General features: G+C 39.1%; 1 protein-coding gene across 2 annotated transcripts in view; it reads right to left on the minus strand.

Moving 5' to 3' along the window:
• Nucleotides 1-3,520: 3,520 nt before the first annotated feature.
• LOC143857242 (acyl-CoA hydrolase 2-like) overlaps nucleotides 3,521-20,349 on the minus strand; it is an 85,909-nt gene continuing 69,080 nt past the window's right edge. The window contains exons 10-11 of one of the 2 annotated variants that reach the window (XM_077367663.1): nucleotides 3,953-4,021; nucleotides 3,521-3,842 (exon numbers count right to left, since the gene is read on the minus strand). In XM_077367663.1, the coding sequence (XP_077223778.1) occupies nucleotides 3,765-3,842; nucleotides 3,953-4,021 (147 nt within the window). In that variant the 3' untranslated portion in view covers nucleotides 3,521-3,764. The remainder of the gene's footprint in view (nucleotides 3,843-3,952; nucleotides 4,022-20,349) is intronic. The other variant, XM_077367662.1, reaches the window with a different exon arrangement.

The following is a 20,349-nucleotide window of genomic DNA, read 5'->3' on the forward strand; positions in this document are numbered from 1 at the left end:
CACTTGGCGTTCTATAACTAAATTATTAAAGTCTTAATATCTTAATTTAATTTAATCCAATCCACATCTCGGCACTACCCAAGCTAAATTAAAATAAACATAGACTTAGTCTTATACAACTCAACCATACTACTCACTTCCTACTCAATTAAAGAAATAAGCTAATTCTCAAGCTAAACTAGTCCAGAAACTAAGCGTCCAATTCCTCGTTCTTCGCATGAGGGTCAAAATCTAAAAAAATTATAAACCATAGTCAGCTGAAAAGCTCAGTACATAATAAAATACTACTCTAAGTGTAGGTCTAAGCATGCCAAGGCTCAATATGGGTCAAACAAATAAGGTCAGAACTGAATGCTTAAGTCTCAAATAGAGATAATGGGCACAACAATAATCAAAGGTGCAAATCAAATATTATACTGAATATAAGGTGCAGTAGAAAAATAGTGGTCAAAGCCAAAAGTTGTCGAGAATACAATTCCACTTCAAAATCATCGGTATAGTCCAGAAGATGCGTTATTGCTTACACCGACCGTCCACGGTGTTGGAACTAGTTCCTTAAAGTTCAGATACAAGTCGACAGGGCCAGCATTTTGTCCCACTGACGGGACAAAACTTCCAGTGTACTACCCTCACGGCAGGTCTAGAAATAACCCAAGCCTACACAGAAGTGTCCAGATAATATGTCCAAGGTCCATAACAGATAGTTTCAAAGGTTTGGATTTCAAAATAGAGGTTCATAACGGTTATTATCAAAGGTTCAAAGTCGTCGCGATATCATAATTAAATATGTTAAACATAAATAAGCATGCTAGACCCAAGAGGGTCTCAAAGGTTCAAAGATACAAAACAAATGCATAGTCTCAACATCAAATTCAGAATGTGTAGGGTTTACGAAGCACCCAAAGTAGTACGTTATTACATACGTCGAGTATCATAATTAAATATGTTAAATATAAATAGGCATGCTAGACCCAAGAGAGTCTCAAAGGTTCAAAGATACAAAACAAATACATAGTCTCGACATCAATGTTAATTCAGAATGTGTAGGGTTTATGAAGCACCCAAAGTAGTACGTTATTACGTACCTCGAGTATCAGAATTAAATATGTTAAACATAAATAGGCATGCTAGACCCAAGAGGATCTCAAAGGTTTCAAAGATACAAAACAAATACATAGTCTCAACATCAATGTCAATTCAGAATGTGTAGGGTTTACGAAGCACCCAAAGTAGTACGTTATTACGTACATCGATGAAGGATGTTTCGTACTCCAATGTCGTCGAACGGTTCAATATCTTAAATCTAAATAGTGCAATAACATCACATAAGGGTCCTAGGAAGTAAGCCATAAACCATTAATTCGAAATCCAGATCCCAAAACAAATTCGAAATTCCGAGCGGATTCGGACGCCTAAGCCTAACCTTCAAACGCCCGAACACTACCTTCGGAAGCTACTTCAGACGTCCCTGAGAATTTCCGAAGGGAAACCCAACTCTCGGGTTTTAGTTTTCTTCATGTTCAAACGTCTGAACCGGATGTCCGAATAGCCCTTTGGGCGCCAAAACACCCTTAATCAAGCGTCTGAAGTGCGGGTGTTGGATTTTTTCGCGAGAATTCCAGATTTTATTCTGATTTGCCCAAAACATCAAAAATTCATATCTCCTTCTTTCGGACTCCAAACTGCGCGAGCTCGGATCCGATGGATTCCTTCTGAAGAGAGGAATCCACCAAACATGATTTCAAGCTCCGAATTCACACAAATGATTTTCGTAAAATAATTCAAGAATCTACGTCAAAATCCCCTAAACTCCAAGTTCTAATGTCATAACAATCTGATCTGGAGTTCGTTGGGATCGTAGAGCGATACTAACCCCAAGGAATTCAAGATCAGTTCCGGTGTTCTTTAATAAATGAAATCGACCATCAAATCATATTTTTTAGGTCACCAAAATCTTGTTTTAGAGTTCTTAAACATACCAAATCTTACTTAGAACGTAGATCTTACCTTGACTCGTGTTTGCAAATTCCAAATTGCGATCTTCTTCTCCTTCTCCACGAAATTCTTCCTCCAAGGCTGAACAAAACGTTTAGAGTTTGTTTTAGTCTTCGCAAACCTCTCAATGGATATATTTATAGGCTTTCTTAAAAAGCCCTAATCTAAGCCAATTCTTAAAAACAATAACGCCCCTCTTTAATGAGGGGGACGAATTTTCATAAGGGGGGTATTTTCGCGCAGTTACTGAAGTATTGTCAAACTAACAGCTGAATTGGATAAAGCTCGGATCTATGCTTTGAATTAGTTTGGCTTGTCTTTGTTGTACTAGCTATGGTTAGAAAGAAAAGGTGAGGATGTAAAACATTTGCTCCGCATGATACTTCAATGGACATGCGGAGATTTGCTAGGGACCATTGCACAAGGCATTTTACGCTCGGGCTGTTGCATTAGAGAGCAGCAACCTCAGATGAATTAAATGCATAAGACAAAAAGTAAGCCTGTGTGGCTGCTCACTCATGCAACAGCTCGGGTCACAATGCCTTGCCCGATGGTCCCTAGCAAATCTCTAATTTGTATGCATAGCTTAGCAAATTTACAATTTAATTTAGCAGAGGAGCAATTTGGAAAGGGATTTGCTATCGTCCATCCCAGAAGGCATTTTGCGGATGGGGTGTTGCATGTGAGAGCAGCCACACCTGCTCACTTTTCAGCAGATTTTGTCTTCCTTCATGAGGTGGCTGCTCTCACATGCAACAGCCCATCCGTGAAATGCCTTCTGCAATGGACGCTAGCAAATCCCATTTGGAAATCCTGAATATTTTCATGAACTATCCGATTTCATACTAAAATCTCAACCCAAATTCCCAAAAATCGACTATGTAGCGTTTTGGTAACATTCCTCGGGTATCTTTTGCTAATATATTTCTCCTTGGTATTTATATCTCTAATTCAATGGACCCACATGTATGTGATTTGTGACCATTCATCGGGGCAGCCCCATCTTAAACCATCCATTGCCAAAAATAAAGAAAAAGGAACTACTGTAACACAGACTGTTTTTCTTTCACCCTCGTCTATTATATTTATGACCACTCTTTTTACACTACAAGGGGTGACACTGGGAAGAAAAGTGGGTGAATATATCATTTTCCTTTTATTGTGGCCTCATCATCCATCTTATATACCTCCACATAACAAGATGAATGGTCCAGATCTTATACATGATACTTATTCTAGAGATGGCAATTAACAAAAACAAAAGAAATTATGTCAGCACAACCATGATTTAATAATTGCACTAACCCATCTTTTCAAAAAACTTTCACTAGCCAATTAGAAAAGAAAAGGCAAGGTGAGTTAGTGCAATTATTAAAACATGGTTGTGCTGATATCATGTCCCTAAAAAAAAGAGAAGAAATTCCTTAACACCAGCTACCACAGCCTTATTTTTACCCAACTTTTTTCTTTTTCCAGGTAACTATTTCTCATAGAACAATCACTATCCAATTAAAGATGTGCCCCACTGGAAATCCCAAAATTCTTTACTTGAATTGGCCTATTGAACTATGCTAAGTTCAATATCAGTGATCAATCTACAATGCATAGAGTCCACAAGCCCATAGACTACGTAGAAGCCTTTCTTATCTTACTTTTCCTATTAAATAAAGGGTTCAATTACAGTTATAACTAACAACTGGGTGACAAAATAACCACAAACTTGAGAGCATTTTCAGAAATAGAATGAAATCCTTGTCTATTAACCAAATTTAGAGTTTTGATTTCGGTTCTGGATTTTGTGTTTTAGCCTTCCTGATTACTCCCTCTTGAGTCAATGATACAATAAGCTGTTCAATCAACATAGAAAAAAAAATTCAGCATCCAACATAAATTTTGGCATGGAAGAAAAGAGAAGAATGAACTGAATGCTTCTAATTAGGTGTTGAGTAGTTCATACCTCTCCCTTTCTGTTTAACATGCGGCCAGAGCAGAACCCACGAGCATTACTGGCAGATGGGCTCTCTATCTGTGAACCCAAGCACCAGAAGTTACTAAGAAACCATAGACGAGGAATCTCAAGTGTTCAAGATATTATCTGATACATAACACAAATAACAACCATTCATCAGCTTTGAAGCGTCTGTGAAACCACATCCTGAAAAATAAAGTAAAAAAGGAGTGGATATATTATTTTCTATACAAGTGTAATCCTGCTAGGAAATATTTTTCCTAGAACACATACGAAAGTGAGGAGTCATCTGTTTTGGCATGTAAGCAGGGATTGTGATGCAACCCTAGGCTTTTATACCAAATTGGCACCTAGCATTCGTAGTTTACTTTCTGAGAATTTAGGATCATAAAATGGGGTATAGATCATAGTTGCCAGCGCGGGAAGCGAAGGCTCTTGGGAAGCGGGAAGCGGGAAGGAAAGCATGAAGGGAAGCGCCGGGGTAAAGTGAAGGGAAGCGAAAGGGGAGTGTGCAATAATTGAAAAAATAACAAAATATGAAAAACAAGTAAATTCCAGTTTCCAACCAACATAAGCAATTTGAATCCAACCATCATAAATGACATGCAACACGTACTTAAAGGATGCTTCTGTTGACAAATGCCTAACTAGATGAAAATTTATTTTAGAGACCAAATGAGATTTTTTTACCAGACTTTTGGGAATTAATAATGTTTGGACATGATAGAATTTATGAATTATTAAAATTGGCAAAATATCCTGTCATTTGGAAGTTAAGATTTTGACCCGGCTCGGAATGAGTGAAAAATATCGGATTTTATATTAGAACTGAAAAAGGTGACTTTTTTATCCTTTAAGATTTGGGTCTTCAAACTATTTTAATAAATCCTATGGAGGGTAATTCCCTATTTACATGTAAATCTTATGTAACTGGACACTAAAATAGACACTAAAGACATTTACTAATACCCTACGCATGTATTTCCCTGTATTTCCATTTTCATGAAATTTTGTAATTGATATAATGTTAAGGTCGAGAAATGCACGGGGAAACACTTCCCAAATTGGGGAAACGCACTACCGAATTTGGTGAAACACACTTCACGATTTGGGGAGACGTGCTTCCCCAATATTGGGAAGAGTGGCGTTTCCTGCTTCTAAAACACGTTTCAAAGAAGCACGCTTCCCACTTTCCAAGGACTTTTCCGGTAACTTTGGTATAGATCAATAACAACAGCAACATATATTCCCAAAACAGGTTAACTCAATTCAACTCAACCGAACTAAGCCTTTGTCCCAAACTAGTTGGGGTCGACTAATGAATCCTTTAGAAAATTTTCATGAAGAAGGTGAAAGTGTCTACCCACTCAAATTGACTAAGTCTAATCCTGACACGTTGGGTTCATCTACATAGATCATTTTCTTCTATTCTCTCCTATCCAAGGTCATGTTCTCTGTTATGCTCCTAGCCATCATGTCTTTCCTCACTGTTTCTCCCCAAGTTGTTTTCGGTTTGCCCCTTCCTCTTTTTACTCCATCAACTTGGCACGAGTCACTTCTTCTCACTGGAGCATCCAAAGGCCTGCATTGGATATGCCAAAACCATCTTAAGTGGTGCTTTCTCATCTTCTCCTCAATTGGTGCTACTTCCACCTTTTTTCGGATGTCTTCATTTTTAATTCTATCTAACCTTGTGTGGCGCACATCCATCTAAGCATTCGCATATCCGCTAGACTCATCTAATGCACATGCTGCTTCTTGGTGGCCAAACATTCTGAGCCGTACATCATAGCTGGCCTCACATCTGTCTTATAAAACTTTCCCTTCAACTTGGTAGGTATTTTGCGGTCGCACATAACTCCTGAAGCATGCTTCCACTTCAATCAACCTGCTCTTATTCTGTGTTAACATCCTCTTCAATCTTTCCTTCCTTATGTAGGGTTGAACCAAGATAGCGAAAGATATCCCTCTTAGGTACCTCTTATCCAGTCATATTTACTACATCCTCGCGCCGCCTCCTTATATTACTAAAGTTGCACTTTATATACTCTATCTTAGTCCCACTCAGTTTAAAACCTTTGGATTCCAAAGTAGTTCTCTGTAACTCTAACTTAGCATTAATTCCTGCTTTGGTTTTGTCAATTAACACTATGTCATCTGCAAATAACATACACCACGGCAACTCATCATGGATACCCTCCGTGAGTTCATCCATAACTAGCGCAAAAAGATAAGGGCTTAGAGCTGATCCTTGGTGCAGCCCTATTGTTTTTGGAAACTCAAACTCACTAGAAGTTCCATCTGTAGTTTTGATACTAGTTACTGCTCAATCGTACATATCCTTAATCACATCAACATATTTAGTAGGCACTCTTTTCCTTTCTAAGGACCCACCACATAACACTCTTAGGAACCCTATCATACGCTTTCTCCAGATCAATGAAAGCCATATGAAGGTCCTTTTTATTTTCTCTAAATCTCTCCATTATCCGCCTAATCAAGAAGATAGCTTCCATAGTCAATCGTCCGAGCATGAAGCCAAACTGATTCTCTGACATCTCCTTTCTTAGTCTGCTCAATTACCCTCTCCCAAAGCTTCATGGTGTGACTCATTAGCTTAATTCTCCGGTATTAGCTTAAACAATGCATAATAATCAAATAGGTTAAACAAAGCATAATTATCAAATTCAGCAACGGTATTCATAGAAATTTTAAATTATAGAGTTAATTCATCAAATAGAAATTAATTTAGCCCAATGTCTGTTCAAGTCCATAAAAAAATAACCAGTTTATGGAAAAATAAACAAACCTCAAATAAGGTATCACAACATCAGATCTATGATGTAAACCTAACTATGACGCAATCAACATTTTAGTTGAGGTAAGAGAATGATGGTGGATGATGTGGTCAAGGTAGGGTGATACGAGTAGGGCTAATTAGGAAAAATAAAAGTGTAAATCTGATGGAAACGGATTGGGGGTAGGGAATATAGGGGTAAGCTGCTAAAATGAATAGAAAATGTTCCGTAGTTGGGAGTGACGTGTTGGGCTTCGTGCCTTGATCCTCCATTGCAAGTAATGGTTGAGAAGAGAAGAGAGAGAAAGCTAAAGCGAGGGAAAGAAGGGCTTATCTCAACCAAGACAATGAGAGATGAAGGAATAAGGATCAACATCAAGTAAATGGGATCAAGCAAGAGAAAGATAAGGGGGAAAAGGAAAACAGTTATAAACCTAACTGAAGGGTGAAATGGAAAAGGAAGAAAAATAAATGTAGGATATAAGACGGGAGAAAAAGAGAAGTGATACAATAAAAAACAAATCCTACATAAAAGAAAAAACAACACATGTCCAATATAGAAAAGCCAAATCTAACAACTAAGACTTCTGAATCACATAAGATTGACAAAAGAGTCCATGACCTCACGGCTATCACGGAGACCACCATCCAATTAAATAATGGGTTTAATATTGAAAGCGAGCAATTGCTACCCTACAAAAATGCGATGATTTATTTCATACAAATTAGAAATCGGCTTCTCCATATCGTGATGTATTTTATTGTATCCATGTATATTTAGTGTATTGAGCTAGCCTATTTCCTTTTATTTCTTTGTTTCCCTACATTTGTATAGTTATTCTTTGTATATAGCAAAGGTGCTCACTCATTTCCCAATGCTTTTCACCATAAACTCCTCATCCATCTCTTATTCCGTCTTCTACTTCTCATTTCTTGCATTGATTCCATCTAGCATCATGGTATTAGAGCTAATACAAAACTAAAGATTTATGATTCTACTTTGTGTTTATCAAACCAAAGAAGAGAGTTTTGATTTTGTTTGTGAGAAATGAAAGAGATGTTTCTAATATGATCATTATGATCCCTTGAGCATAATCAGCTGATTTGTGCTCCATTTCATAGATCTTACAAGGGTTAGTTATAGTTTTTCCCTTTTTTCCAATCTTCCGGGCATATATATGCAATTTCTTGCATATTTCTTGTTTTTAACCAAAAGTTTTGAGGATTTCTAGTTCTTCATCGGTGTAGTCTCTTCAAGCCTCCCTCTAGTTTGTTTCAAAGTACAAGCTATTTTTGACAGGTAAATCTTCCTTTTTGGGTAAAAACTGGGTCACCTTGAAGATGCGACAAGACAAGATGTGAATGCTTGTTTTTTCTTATACGTTTTTTAAGTAAACGAATTTTTTGGAGACATTTTTAGCTTGTTTGTTGGGGTGCTCTCTCTCTCTCTCTCTCTCTCTCTCTCTCTCTCTCTCGGGTTGGCTAATTTCAATTGTCATAATTTTTCCCATATGAGGACAATCTCCTTTGTATTTTTGGCCACCTTTTGTCACCTTTTATAAATAAAAACCTAGATTGTGAACATCATATCTTTCCATATATCTATTGAGCTATTTTTGTGATTATCAGCTATTATCTCTTGTTATACTTGGAAATCAGTTATTTTTTCTTAATTTGAGCTTCGTCATCATCTTTCTGTGCCGTTTGTTTTGGTCATGTATCAAGTTCTTTTTTATAGATTCTCCCACTCTAGAATCCTAGAAGTCCCAATAGCTTTAGAGAATAATCCTACCTTCATTACCGCCACCAAGCTATCTTACACTACTTAGTTTCCATAGTCCAAGGCATTGTTTTGAAAATCTTACGATTTACGAGCCGATTTTACGATTAAAAACAAATCTTATGCATAACGATTTGAACCCCATGATTGAAACTTAATTTGTATGAATCTTACAATTTTCAATTGAATCTTACAATTTGATCGTAAATCCTACGATTCATGTGATTTAACCAAATTAGAGTTTATATAAAAGAAAATTAACTTTCTTTTGAAATACCTCATTTCCTTTCTACAATACAAGAAGCCTTCGAAATCACTCTAATTAGAAGGAATAAGACAGAGGACTAAGAGTTCGAACAAATCGAACTAGTCGTGCACAATGCATGTGCTTGAAGGCATTACTTACATCAAGGTGGGAGATGACTATAATGAGGACAACACCGACAGCTCTAATCTTTTATGACTGATAGTTTTCATTTGATGTTTGAGACTTTGAGAATTGATATCATCTCGTGTCTTTTTTATTTTTAAGATTATTATCCAATATGTATGGGTTTGGATGAGAAATAGATGATTAGTATGTGTCAAGTTTGTTAGAAAACAATTCGTATTACGATATTCAATGACTAATCATGGTAATTTCTATTCGTATTAATGAATTTGGACAAAGAATGAACAATTGGCTATTTTTTTTCTTTAACTTGTTTATACTTTTTTAAAAGCATAGAAAACTTTATAATTTTTTTTATTTATTATTATTATATATATATATGAGGAAACTGTTGGTGAGCTTAACCAAACTTATGGTGAGCTAGCTTGCCCAATCACATGGGGGCCCACTTTGTTAGGATGATCCAAACCATTCATTTGAAAGTCCCTTACATAGATGGGGGGTGTACCAAAAATCAGCACCATAGGATCATCCTAACCCCTCCATTTGTGGAGGACAAAAATGGACAGACACAAATCTGCCCCATTTTTGTCCTCCACAAATGGAGGGGTTAGGATGATCCTATGGAGCTGATTTTTGGTACACCCCCTATCTATGATAAGGCCTTGCAAATGAATGGTTTGGATCACTCCCCAAAATGTGGGACCCATGTGATTGGGCAAGCTAGCTCACCATAAGTTTGGTGAGCTTAAGCTCACCAACAGTTTCCTCTCTCTCTCTCTCTCTCTCTCTCTCTCTCTCTCTCTCTCTCTCTATATATATATATATACTTGAATGAATCTTACGATTTACGATCCGATCCGATCCGATTCGACAACTATTACGATTTACGATTCGAATCCGGTTTTCAAAACATTGGTCCAAGGACATTTGACTATATGCCAAAGGGCGTATGAAGATAGGACTTCTTACCGATGCCCCTCCAAGGCCCAAGGATGGAACCACTGAGGCCAACAAGTGGGATGCCAACAACTCCAACATCTTAGGGTGGCTCTTCAATTCTATGAAGCCCTCCGCTTGTCGCATCTACATATTTTTTGAGTTGGCATCGAATTATGGAACAAGCTAGCTGCGGTGTTCCTAGTGAATATGATCACGGGATATATCAGCTTTCTCAGTGCATTGCCAGGTCTATGCAGGGGAGATCGGACTGTTGGAAAGTACTATGGTGACTTGGAGCGTATCTGGACTGAGATGAGTACAATGTGCTTCTCTCATATTTCACATCATAGAATGCGGTTATTTTAGTAAAATGAGAGGAGACAATATTCATACCTTAGTGGACTTCGCCTTGAGTTTGTGTAGACGCAAAATTACATTCTCCCCTCCCAACCTATTGCTTCCCACAGCAACATCTATGGCATCCGGTTTGCCATTGAGGCATGTCACTCCAATGTGGTTGCACCCGTGGTTATTCACAAGTCCTGTTCTGATCGTATTAACCTCTCATATTAGACGATTTGATGGCCTATCCTTGTCCTCCCAGGTTATATAGTTCCTTTGTTTTCATTTTTTTTTTGAAAGATGACATATTTTCATGATACTAAAATAATTGCATTGGGGACCAGGAGTCCCACCTGGCAGTACATAGTATCAAAGAAGACTGGGCAGTGCGTACCCTAAGCCAGGAAATCTAAAAAAATATCAACAGCAAAAGTCTGGGCCATTTTTTCCCGTGCCATTCCGTGGTCGTGCCTTACACCAAAATCAGTACATTTTTTCCCATGCCCATCCAACTTCCATCACTACAATCATTCCGACTATCTCCATCATCTCCCTCAAACAGCTTCCAACAACCCCATTACTTTTTAGCAGTAACACCACCCCATTATCATTTTAAAGAATCTTAACAACGACCAACAGAACTACCGACTTCCCCTCTGAACATCCCTTTTTTTCTTCCTCACTCTACTAATATTAACACAACAGACCAAACCATATCTATTCAATACTTCATTGGAGACAAATGTTTAAAGCCCTCAGTACCCCACCAAAAAGTGATAGGACTTACTTTTTAATATGAACATTTTTCCAACTCCAAGAGAAGCTGCTCAATCTCGGATACAACAGACTCCTCGACCGGGATCTTTTCCCCTAAGGTCTTTTTCCGACTAAGAAGCTCTTCCACCCTCTTAAACCCTGACGCCTTATCTTCTTCCCAACGAAGAAGTCTTTCTTTCTTTTCATCTTCCAAGAACTTGATGAAGAAAGGGTGCTTGTGCAACGGCGAGTGGGATTCTTTTACATTGTGAGAACCTGTGAGGTTATAGAAGGTCTCTAGTCGATTAGCGACAGCCTCCTTAAACAGTTTCCATTGACTATTCAGAAAGGTTTTAATCTTTTCTCTTGGTGTTGGCAGAACCTTGGAGGCCTAGTCTTCATTGTATTCCAAGGCACGCTTGTGAGGTTATAGAAGGCTTTGTTTTCATGAAACCCAACAAAAACATAATCAAGCTCCATATAATCAAGGTTTAAAATTTTGGTTTCGCTTTCAGCGTCTGAAACCGAAATTTTGGCCGAAATACTGAAATTCAGATTATAAAAAAAAGATTCATCAATGTGCCAAAATTTCGGCCGGCTAAAATTCCAGTAATTTCAGCCGAACTTTTTTGAAATTTTTTAAAAAAAATTACATTTTCCCAAAATTTCGGTCAAAATTACTGAAATTTTGGACTCTGGCCGAAATTTCGGATTTTCATGGTTTCGGTTTCAGTCCCGAAATTTCGGTATTTCGGCCGAAATTTAAAACCATGCATATAATACAACCCTTCCACCCAAATATCAGGATTGCTCTTTTGAAGAAGATGCAGATAAGATCGAGGGAAACCCATGAATGCAAAACCAATTGACAATGCCTCTCCACAGCCCCCTATCCATTGAACAATGGATTAGTTAGTGACTAAAAGAGTTTACATCCTTACACAACATGCGACGATTTGCCATCTGACATCTTTTTTTTAGCATATCTATGGTGAATGGTGCTGACCATTATGCAAATGATCTTCTTACAAAAGCTTTGAGTATTTGGGCCGATGTGAAATCTCCAAATGCACATCCAATGAAAATGACTTACAAGAGAACGGAAGAAATTTCACTCTATAAATATGCCATTGTGATTGGGAGTCCAAATTCTCTGATCCATGGCAGGGGACACATTTTCAAGACAACTCAATAACTCAAGGAGTGTATCAATCTCTTCATCTTTGACAATATGCCAAGTAACCCAGCCGCACACTACTCTATCCCCCTCCCCCCCACTATTGGACAACACTCGACACTACAAACCCCGTTCTCACAAGCTAACCTATATACACATAACACAAGGGAAAGATACCAAACCAAAAAATTTATCATACTCGAATTCCCCCTCCCCCCACGTAGCCCCAAAAACGATCGGTGATCCGAGGTCGCACGATCCTAAACGTGGTTTGTTTGTGACCAAGATCGTCAAAAAATGGTGACCTGCGGCGACCCCCGAAAAAGAGAGATGCACATAGAAAGAGAGAGAGGGAAGAAGGTGAGACACGTATACGAATGATCCTTTTAAGAAGACATTGATCAAGAACATACTAATATAGATGATACTATTGTTCGACTGGAGGATTTGAGATGGAGATCACTTGATGATGACGACATAGAAGCTTCAGACGATTATATAGAAAAATATGATATAACATCATCCATGCATCCTTTGATACTTGTTTCTAGCACAAGACCCGCTCCTCCAAATTCAAGAAGGCCATCAATTCATCGACAGGGACTACAACAAACTTGCATATCTAGCTTTGCAAGAGGGAACACTTCGATGGACATGGGAAAGAGAGCTACACAATAGTTTATTAGTTTGATCATTTGTCATATATTTAATTTAGAATTGGGTAGTTGTTTTCTGTTTGCTTTTAGTTAGGATTGACAATGCAATATATGTTGGTACTTTTAGTAATATTTGAAGATCTTTAAACTTTATATATTTCGGGTTGGATTGGAACTGGAATTTTCATTTTGAGTAAATATGAATGGCATGCATGAGATTTTTATTTTGTTTATTAAATGTATGTAGTCTGGACCAAGGTTTTAAATGTCGGTTTCGGTGTTGGTTTTGGCCATGACCGAAATATTTCAGTTTCGGTGGAAATTTTGGTTGAAATCATGTAAAGAAAAAACATAAAATTTTGTTTTTATAAAATTTTCACTGATGTCTCAAATTTTTGTGGACAATTCTAAAATTTTGGTGGAAATTTTGTAAAAAGGGTAAAAAGAAAATGTTGCTCTAAATTTCGGCAAAATTTTGCCGAAATATTGTAAAATGGAAATTCTATGTTTTCATTTCGGCCTTACTCGAAATCAGAAATGTTGGTGATTTCGTTTCGGTTTCAGCTATGGACTATTGAATGATATTCTGGTAAAAAGGAATGCTAAACTCAGGGGCACCCTTACAGAAATTGGAGAAAAGGGCACCCCCATTGGTTGCAACATCACAAAGTGCAATAGATGCTCTTTCACTTTTACATATTATAAATGCACTTTATGAAGTTGCATGGGGGCGCCCTTTCCTCCAATATATCCAGGGGTATAAAAAATTATATATATATATATATGGGATTTGCTAGGGTCCATCGCAAAAGGCATTTCGCCGCTGGCGGCACTATTCACAGTATTGTTCACGGGTACAATTCACGATAATGTTCACGGCACTGTTCACAGGTACTATTCACGGCACTGTTCATAGGTACTATTCACGGGTACTGTTCACGGACACTGTTCACAGTGAGTGAGAGAGAGAGAGAGGTGGAGGCGATGGTGGATAGCGGAGGCGTTCGTTCACGGTCCCTGGGGTATCGTAACACTAGGGCTCTGATACCATGTTAGAGTCAGAGAATAAGAATGAAAGAATTGGAGACTTGCTTCCCCTCAGTATGATATTTATATTACAAAGACAAGTACAATGACTATATTGCCCTCAGGCTTATTACATATATCTAACATATATATATATTTATTTCTTTTGTCTGTAATGTTAATATATATATATATATATATATATATATATATATATATATATATATATGAGAAAATGAAGTATGTGCAGTTACACAGATAAGCTATCTGTGCATGGGTATAAAAATCAGCCCTATTGGTTAATTTTTTGGGAGGTCCAAAGCATTCATTTGGAAGGCCCTTCCATGGATAGGGTGTGTAACAAAAATCAGCCCTATAGGATCATCCTAACCCAATCAAAGATGGAGGGGAAAATGGACATACACAGGTACACACCCTATCCATGGAAAGGCCTTCCAAATGAATGCTTTGGATCCCCCAAAAAATGTGGCCCCCCTATGCTTTGGATCCCATGCACAGATAGCTTATCTGTGCAGCTGCACATACTTCTCTCTCTCTCTCTCTCTCTCTCTCTCTCTATATATATATATATATATATATATATATATATATATATATATATATATATGAGAAAAGAGTTCCTACTCCCTAGAGTAGATAACTTATCTACTCCCTAGGCTTAAAATACAGTAGGGGCCACATTGTTTGGGTGATGCAAACAATTCATTTGATGGGCCCTCACATAGATAGGGTGTGCCCAAAAAATCAGCTCCATATGATCATCCCAACTGTTTGAACTGTGGAGGCAAAAACTAGACATTATATATATATATATATATATATATATATATAGAGAGAGAGAGAGAGAGAACTGTTGGTGAGCTTAAGCGCACCATTTTTTTGGTGCGCTTAAGTTGTTATAACGCCTCCCATTGGTGCGCTTAAGCGGAACCCAAACATTTAAACGAATGGGAGGCGTTATAACAACTTAAGCGCACCAAAAAAATGGTGAGCTTAAGCGCACCAACAGTTTTCTCATATATATATATACACTAGTAAAAAACCCCGTGCGATGCACGGGCCGACAAAGAACTGTACGGAGCACATCATAGATTGATCTAAACCGTCCATGTGATGGAACACAACATCAATACGGTGTGCCCGTAAAATCATTTCCATAGGCTGATCCTAGCCCTCCAATCTATAGAGGCTTCCATAATCTGTTGTTCCTCTTCAGGTACCCGGAATTCATAAATATGTTTACAGGTGTCCGAAATTCATAATATCCTCAAAAAATTCATAAGGCAAAGTAGTTTTTTCGTAATTGTCATATATCGATACCTCATCGTTGTAGTTTTTCCCGTAATTGTCATATACAGGTACCTATTTTGGTACTTTTTCCTTAATTTTGCGACTTTCAAGCACTCTTTCCGTAATTCCCCTCCAAAACTTTAGTATGTAGTGATTATTATTGCCTTTGTCCACTTTTTTTATTCAAAAAACATAAAGGAGGGGGTTAGGATTGAAATTATGTGGCTTTAATGGGTGCCTTTGTTACAAAGCAGAAAGGAGGGGGTAGGATTGAAAATATGTGGGTTGAATGGGTGCCTTTGTTAAAAAAAGTCAAAAAAAGTGACGTGTAATTCTATTAGAATTTTGGGAGAAATTCAAATAATTCTCTCCTTTTCTCTTCTGCTATATATATATATATATGAGGAATAAGATTGTGCGGTCGACCGCACCTAAGCTTAGGTGCGGTCGAGGGCCCAAACACATAGGTCCCACATTTTTTGTGCTGATCAAAACCATTCATTTGCATGGCCCCATCATAGATAGGGTGTGTACAAAAAATCAGGTCCATTGGATCATCCTAACCCCTCCAAAAATGGAGGGCAAAAATGGGCAGATTTGTGGCAAACGGTGTCTGTCCATTTTGACCTCCTCAAATGGATGGGTTAGGATGATCCTAAGGAGCTGATTTTTTGTACATACCCCATCTATGTAAAGGCCTTTCAAATGAATGCTTTAGGTCATCCTAACAAAGTGGGCCCGCATGAGTTTGGGGCCCTCGATCGCACCTAAGCTTGGTGCAGTCGACCGCACAATCATTTTTCTCATATATATATATATATATATATATATATATATATATATATATATATATATATATATATATATAGGTGAAAGGTAGGGGCATGGAGTTTTAACCATGGTTTTAAATTTTCACTGAAACCATCCCGAAATGACCAAAATGTTTCTGTTTCCATCCTAACGAAACATACTGAAACCAAAACCATAAGTATATTAGTGGTATACCATATCAATATGTGTTACATTATTATATTTATATGAATAACATGTGAACTATATAGTATGGACTGAATTATCAGACATGCACGACAATTCATGTAACCAAGTTGCTAAACATTGTGGATGGTTGTTTTGCTTATGTGATAGTTTCCAAGTGTGTATTTGTTATTTATATATATAGGTGAAAGGTGGGGGCATGGAGTTTTAACCATGGTTTTAAATTTTCACTGAAACCATCCCGAAACGACCAAAATGTTTCTGTTTCCATCCTAACGAAACATACTGAAACCAAAACCATAAGTATATTAGTGGTATCCCATATTGTTACAACAGAGTTTAGAGAGAAAAAATGAAATGAGTTAGGGTTCTCTCCCCCTTACTCATGTCTATATATTAAAGCAAAGGATGTACAAAGTCCTAAATGCCCTTAGGCAAGTTACATATTCCAACACTCCCCCTCAAGCTGGAATGTAGATATCATACATTCCCAGCTTGTTACATATATCACTCAATTTGGATTTATTCAAGGACTTTGTAAACATATCAGCTAATTGGTCCCCTGACCGAGTAAACACAGTACAGATTTCTCCTTTCTGGATTTTTTGGCGGATAAAATGGCAATCAACTTCAATATGCTTGGTGTGCTCATGGAAAACTGGATTGTTACCAATGTATATAGCAGCTTTGTTATTACAGTAAAGCTGTGAAGGTGAAGATGGAATGAACCCAATCTCAAAAAGAAGTGAGCGTAGCCAAATAAGTTCGGTGCTCGTCTGTGCCATTGCCCTGTATTCAGCCTCTGCACTGGACTTAGCTATAACATCTTGCTTCTTACTTTTCCATGAAACGAGATTACCCCCTACATATGTGCAATACCCAGTGGTAGATCGCCTATCTGCTGGGAATCCAGCCCAATCTACATCAGAGAATCCTTCAACTTTCAAATGACCATGCCTCTTGAACATCAATCCCTCACCTGGAGCCCCTTTCAAATACTTGAGAATCTGGACTACTGTAGCCCAATGAGAAGTACGTGGAGAGCTCATATACAGACTGACGACTCCAACAACATATGAAATGTTTGGTCTGGTAACTGTGAGATAGCCAGCCTTCGATATCTAAGTGGATCCTCTAACAATTCTCCTTCTTCTGGGACAAGTTTCACATTAGGATCAATAGAAGCAGAAGCTGGTTTAACTCCAAGATTACCTGTCTCTTTAAGCAAGTCCAAGACATACTTTCTCTGTGATAGGAAAAGACCTCTAGAAAAACGAGCAACCTCTATCCCCAAGAAATACCTGAGCTGCCCCAAATCCTTAGTAGAAAACTCCTTTTGTATAAACGTTGTATACCTTGTGAATTGCTCCCTGTGATGATTATATCAACATACATTATCAACATAATACACCCAGCTGAAGAGTGATGACTGAAAACTGAGTGATCCACTGTACATTGTTTCATGCCAAAGCGCATAACTGCCTCACTGAATCTCCCAAACCACGCACGTGGAGATTGTTTGAGGCCATAAAGTGACTTGCGTAGGCGATAGACGTAGGAGGATGTCTCCCCCTGAGCAACAAACCCAGGTGGTTGCTCCATATATACCTCCTCAGTCAGATAGCCATGGAGGAAGGCATTCTTAACATCCAATTGATGAAGAGGCCAGCTATGATTAACAGCGAGAGAGAGGATGACACGGACAGATGGAATCTTGGCCACGGGGCTAAAGGTCTCAGTATAGTCAATACCAAAAGTCTGTGTATACCCTTTCGCGACTAACCGTGACTTTAGGCACTCGACAGTACCATCAGAGAGATACTTGATAGAGAAAACCCAGCGACAACCAACAAAACGAGCACCACGAGGTAGAGGAACTAGATCCCATGTGTCATTACTATGTGGAGCTCCCATTTCAAGGTTCATCGCATCACGCCAGCCAAGATGTTCAAGTGCCTCAACCACAGACTGCGGTAAAGACATAGAAGACAAAGAGGAAACAAAGCTGTGGAAGGAAGGGGTTAGCTTATCATAAGAAACGAAATTCGAAATAGGGTGTGCAGTAGAGCGGGAACGCGTATGAGACGCAATAGGAGAATCAGAAACAGTTGGAGAACCAGAAACAATAGTTAATGGAGGAAGAGATGATACCTGAGTTTCTAGGAGAGGGATCACCGGCTCAGAGGATGATTGTGTGAGTGGAGGTAAGACAGAGTTATCGTTTGCCTGACATCGCTGATACTGCTTTGTAGTTTTTGGTGGGACTGGCTTCTCCAACGGTGCAGAAGAAGGTGAAGCGGTAGGGAGTGACTGCACAGAAACAGGTGTCACGGTAGGGAGTGGCTGCACAGAAACAGGTGTCATGGTAGGGAGTGGCTGTACAGAAACAAGTGTCGACGGAACAGAAGGAAGTAGATCTGGTAAGGAAAGAGATACCTTGGAATCAAAAGAGGATGAGGAGGTTCCACACCCTTATGAAAGAAAGCCTCAGACTCGAAGAACGTGACATCGGCTGAGATAAACCAGCGACGCAAACGAGGGCTATAGCAACGATAGCCTTTCTACATACGGGGGTATCCCAGAAAGACACAACGCTCAGACCGGGGGTCAAGTTTGTCGTGCCCAGGTCCTAGGTGATGGACAAAGCAAACACAGCCAAAGACACGACCCGTGAGAGGAAATGGTTCACCATTAGGCGTTAAAACCTCGAAGGACGACGCACCCTTCAATACAGATGAAGGGAGGCGATTAGCTAAGAAACATGCTGTGAGGAGGGCATCACTCCAATAGACCTTAGGAACACTCATCTGAAAGAGAAGAGTACGACCTACTTCCAGTAAATAGCGAAGCTTCCTCTCAGCGATGCCATTTTGTTGAGGTGTACGCACAGGAAGACTGATGAAGAATCCCATGATGGGAGAGATATGATTGAAAGCCATTTGTTTCAGAAAAATACTCTCTAGCATTATCTGTACGACGAGATTTAATATTTGAATTATATTGATTTCTAATCTCAGAATGAAATGTGCGAAAAACATCAAACACCTCAGAACGATTTTTCAATAAATATAACCAGGTCATGCAAGAGAAGTCATCAATAAACACAATAAAATAATGAAATCCAGAACTAGACGCGACCCTAGAGGGTCCCCATACATCAGAATGGACTAACTCAAACGGACTACACACCCTACTGACGACCCGGGAAGGAAATGACACTCGATGGTGTTTCCTGAGTTCACATGACTCGCACTGAAAAGTAGAAAAAGGGCCTGGAACAAGATGAGTCTGCTGCAGCCGTTGAATGGAAGGATGCCCCAGACGACAATGCTACTGAAATGTATCCACAAAACTGTGTAAGATAGGAGGCGGCTGGCAGTCAAGACGATAGAGTTCATCTACCTCACGACCCGTTCCAATCGTCCTCCCAGTCGAGAGATCCGGAAACAAGCAATACGATGGGAAAAATGAGACAGAGCAATTAAGAGATTGAGTAATCTGACTAACGAAAAGTAAGCTAAAAGGTGATTTTGGAACACATAAAACAGAAGATAAGGTTAGTGTAGGATGAGTTGAGGTATGACCAACACCAGTGATGGGAGTAGTGGACCCATCAGCAAGGGTGATAGATTGTGAGGAAGACGAAAAAGAACAAAATGACTGAAGCTGAGAGGAGTTACCGGTCATATGGTTTGATGCGCCAGAGTCAATGATCCTCATATGGTTTGATGCGCCAGAGTCAATGATCCATGACCCTGAGCTAGAAAGAAGGTTAATGGGTGAACTACCCTGCTGGGCGAAACCTGCAGAGGAAGGACGAGATCTGAGGCGAAGTCGCTGGAACTCCTCATAATCAGCACGGGATAAGGTATATGTAGGATCCGCTGGGGCTAGAACAGACGCTGAGGAAGCGGAATCCAAAACAGAACCAGTAATAGCTCCCATGTGCGCCGACCTTGGCGGACGAAGCTCGGGATGCAGTGTATAGCAATGGTCGATATAATGTCCCTCTCGCTGACAGTGAGTGCAAAAGGAACGGCCACGGCCACTACCAGAACGACCACCACCACGGCCACCAACAGAGGAGGCCCCACCACGAGGCGGACGAGTACTGCCATCATAGGTCATGAGAGCTGAGCCATCAACATGAACAGATATCACTGGATCACCGGGAGAGCACTGCTGAACTCGGGAGTATACCTCAGTAAGGG

Source organism: Tasmannia lanceolata, unplaced genomic scaffold (assembly GCF_043159265.1).
Source record: "Tasmannia lanceolata isolate RefF3 unplaced genomic scaffold, GAP_Taslan_0.1 ptg000024l, whole genome shotgun sequence".
In the NCBI taxonomy this organism is placed as follows: Eukaryota; Viridiplantae; Streptophyta; class Magnoliopsida; order Canellales; family Winteraceae; genus Tasmannia; species Tasmannia lanceolata.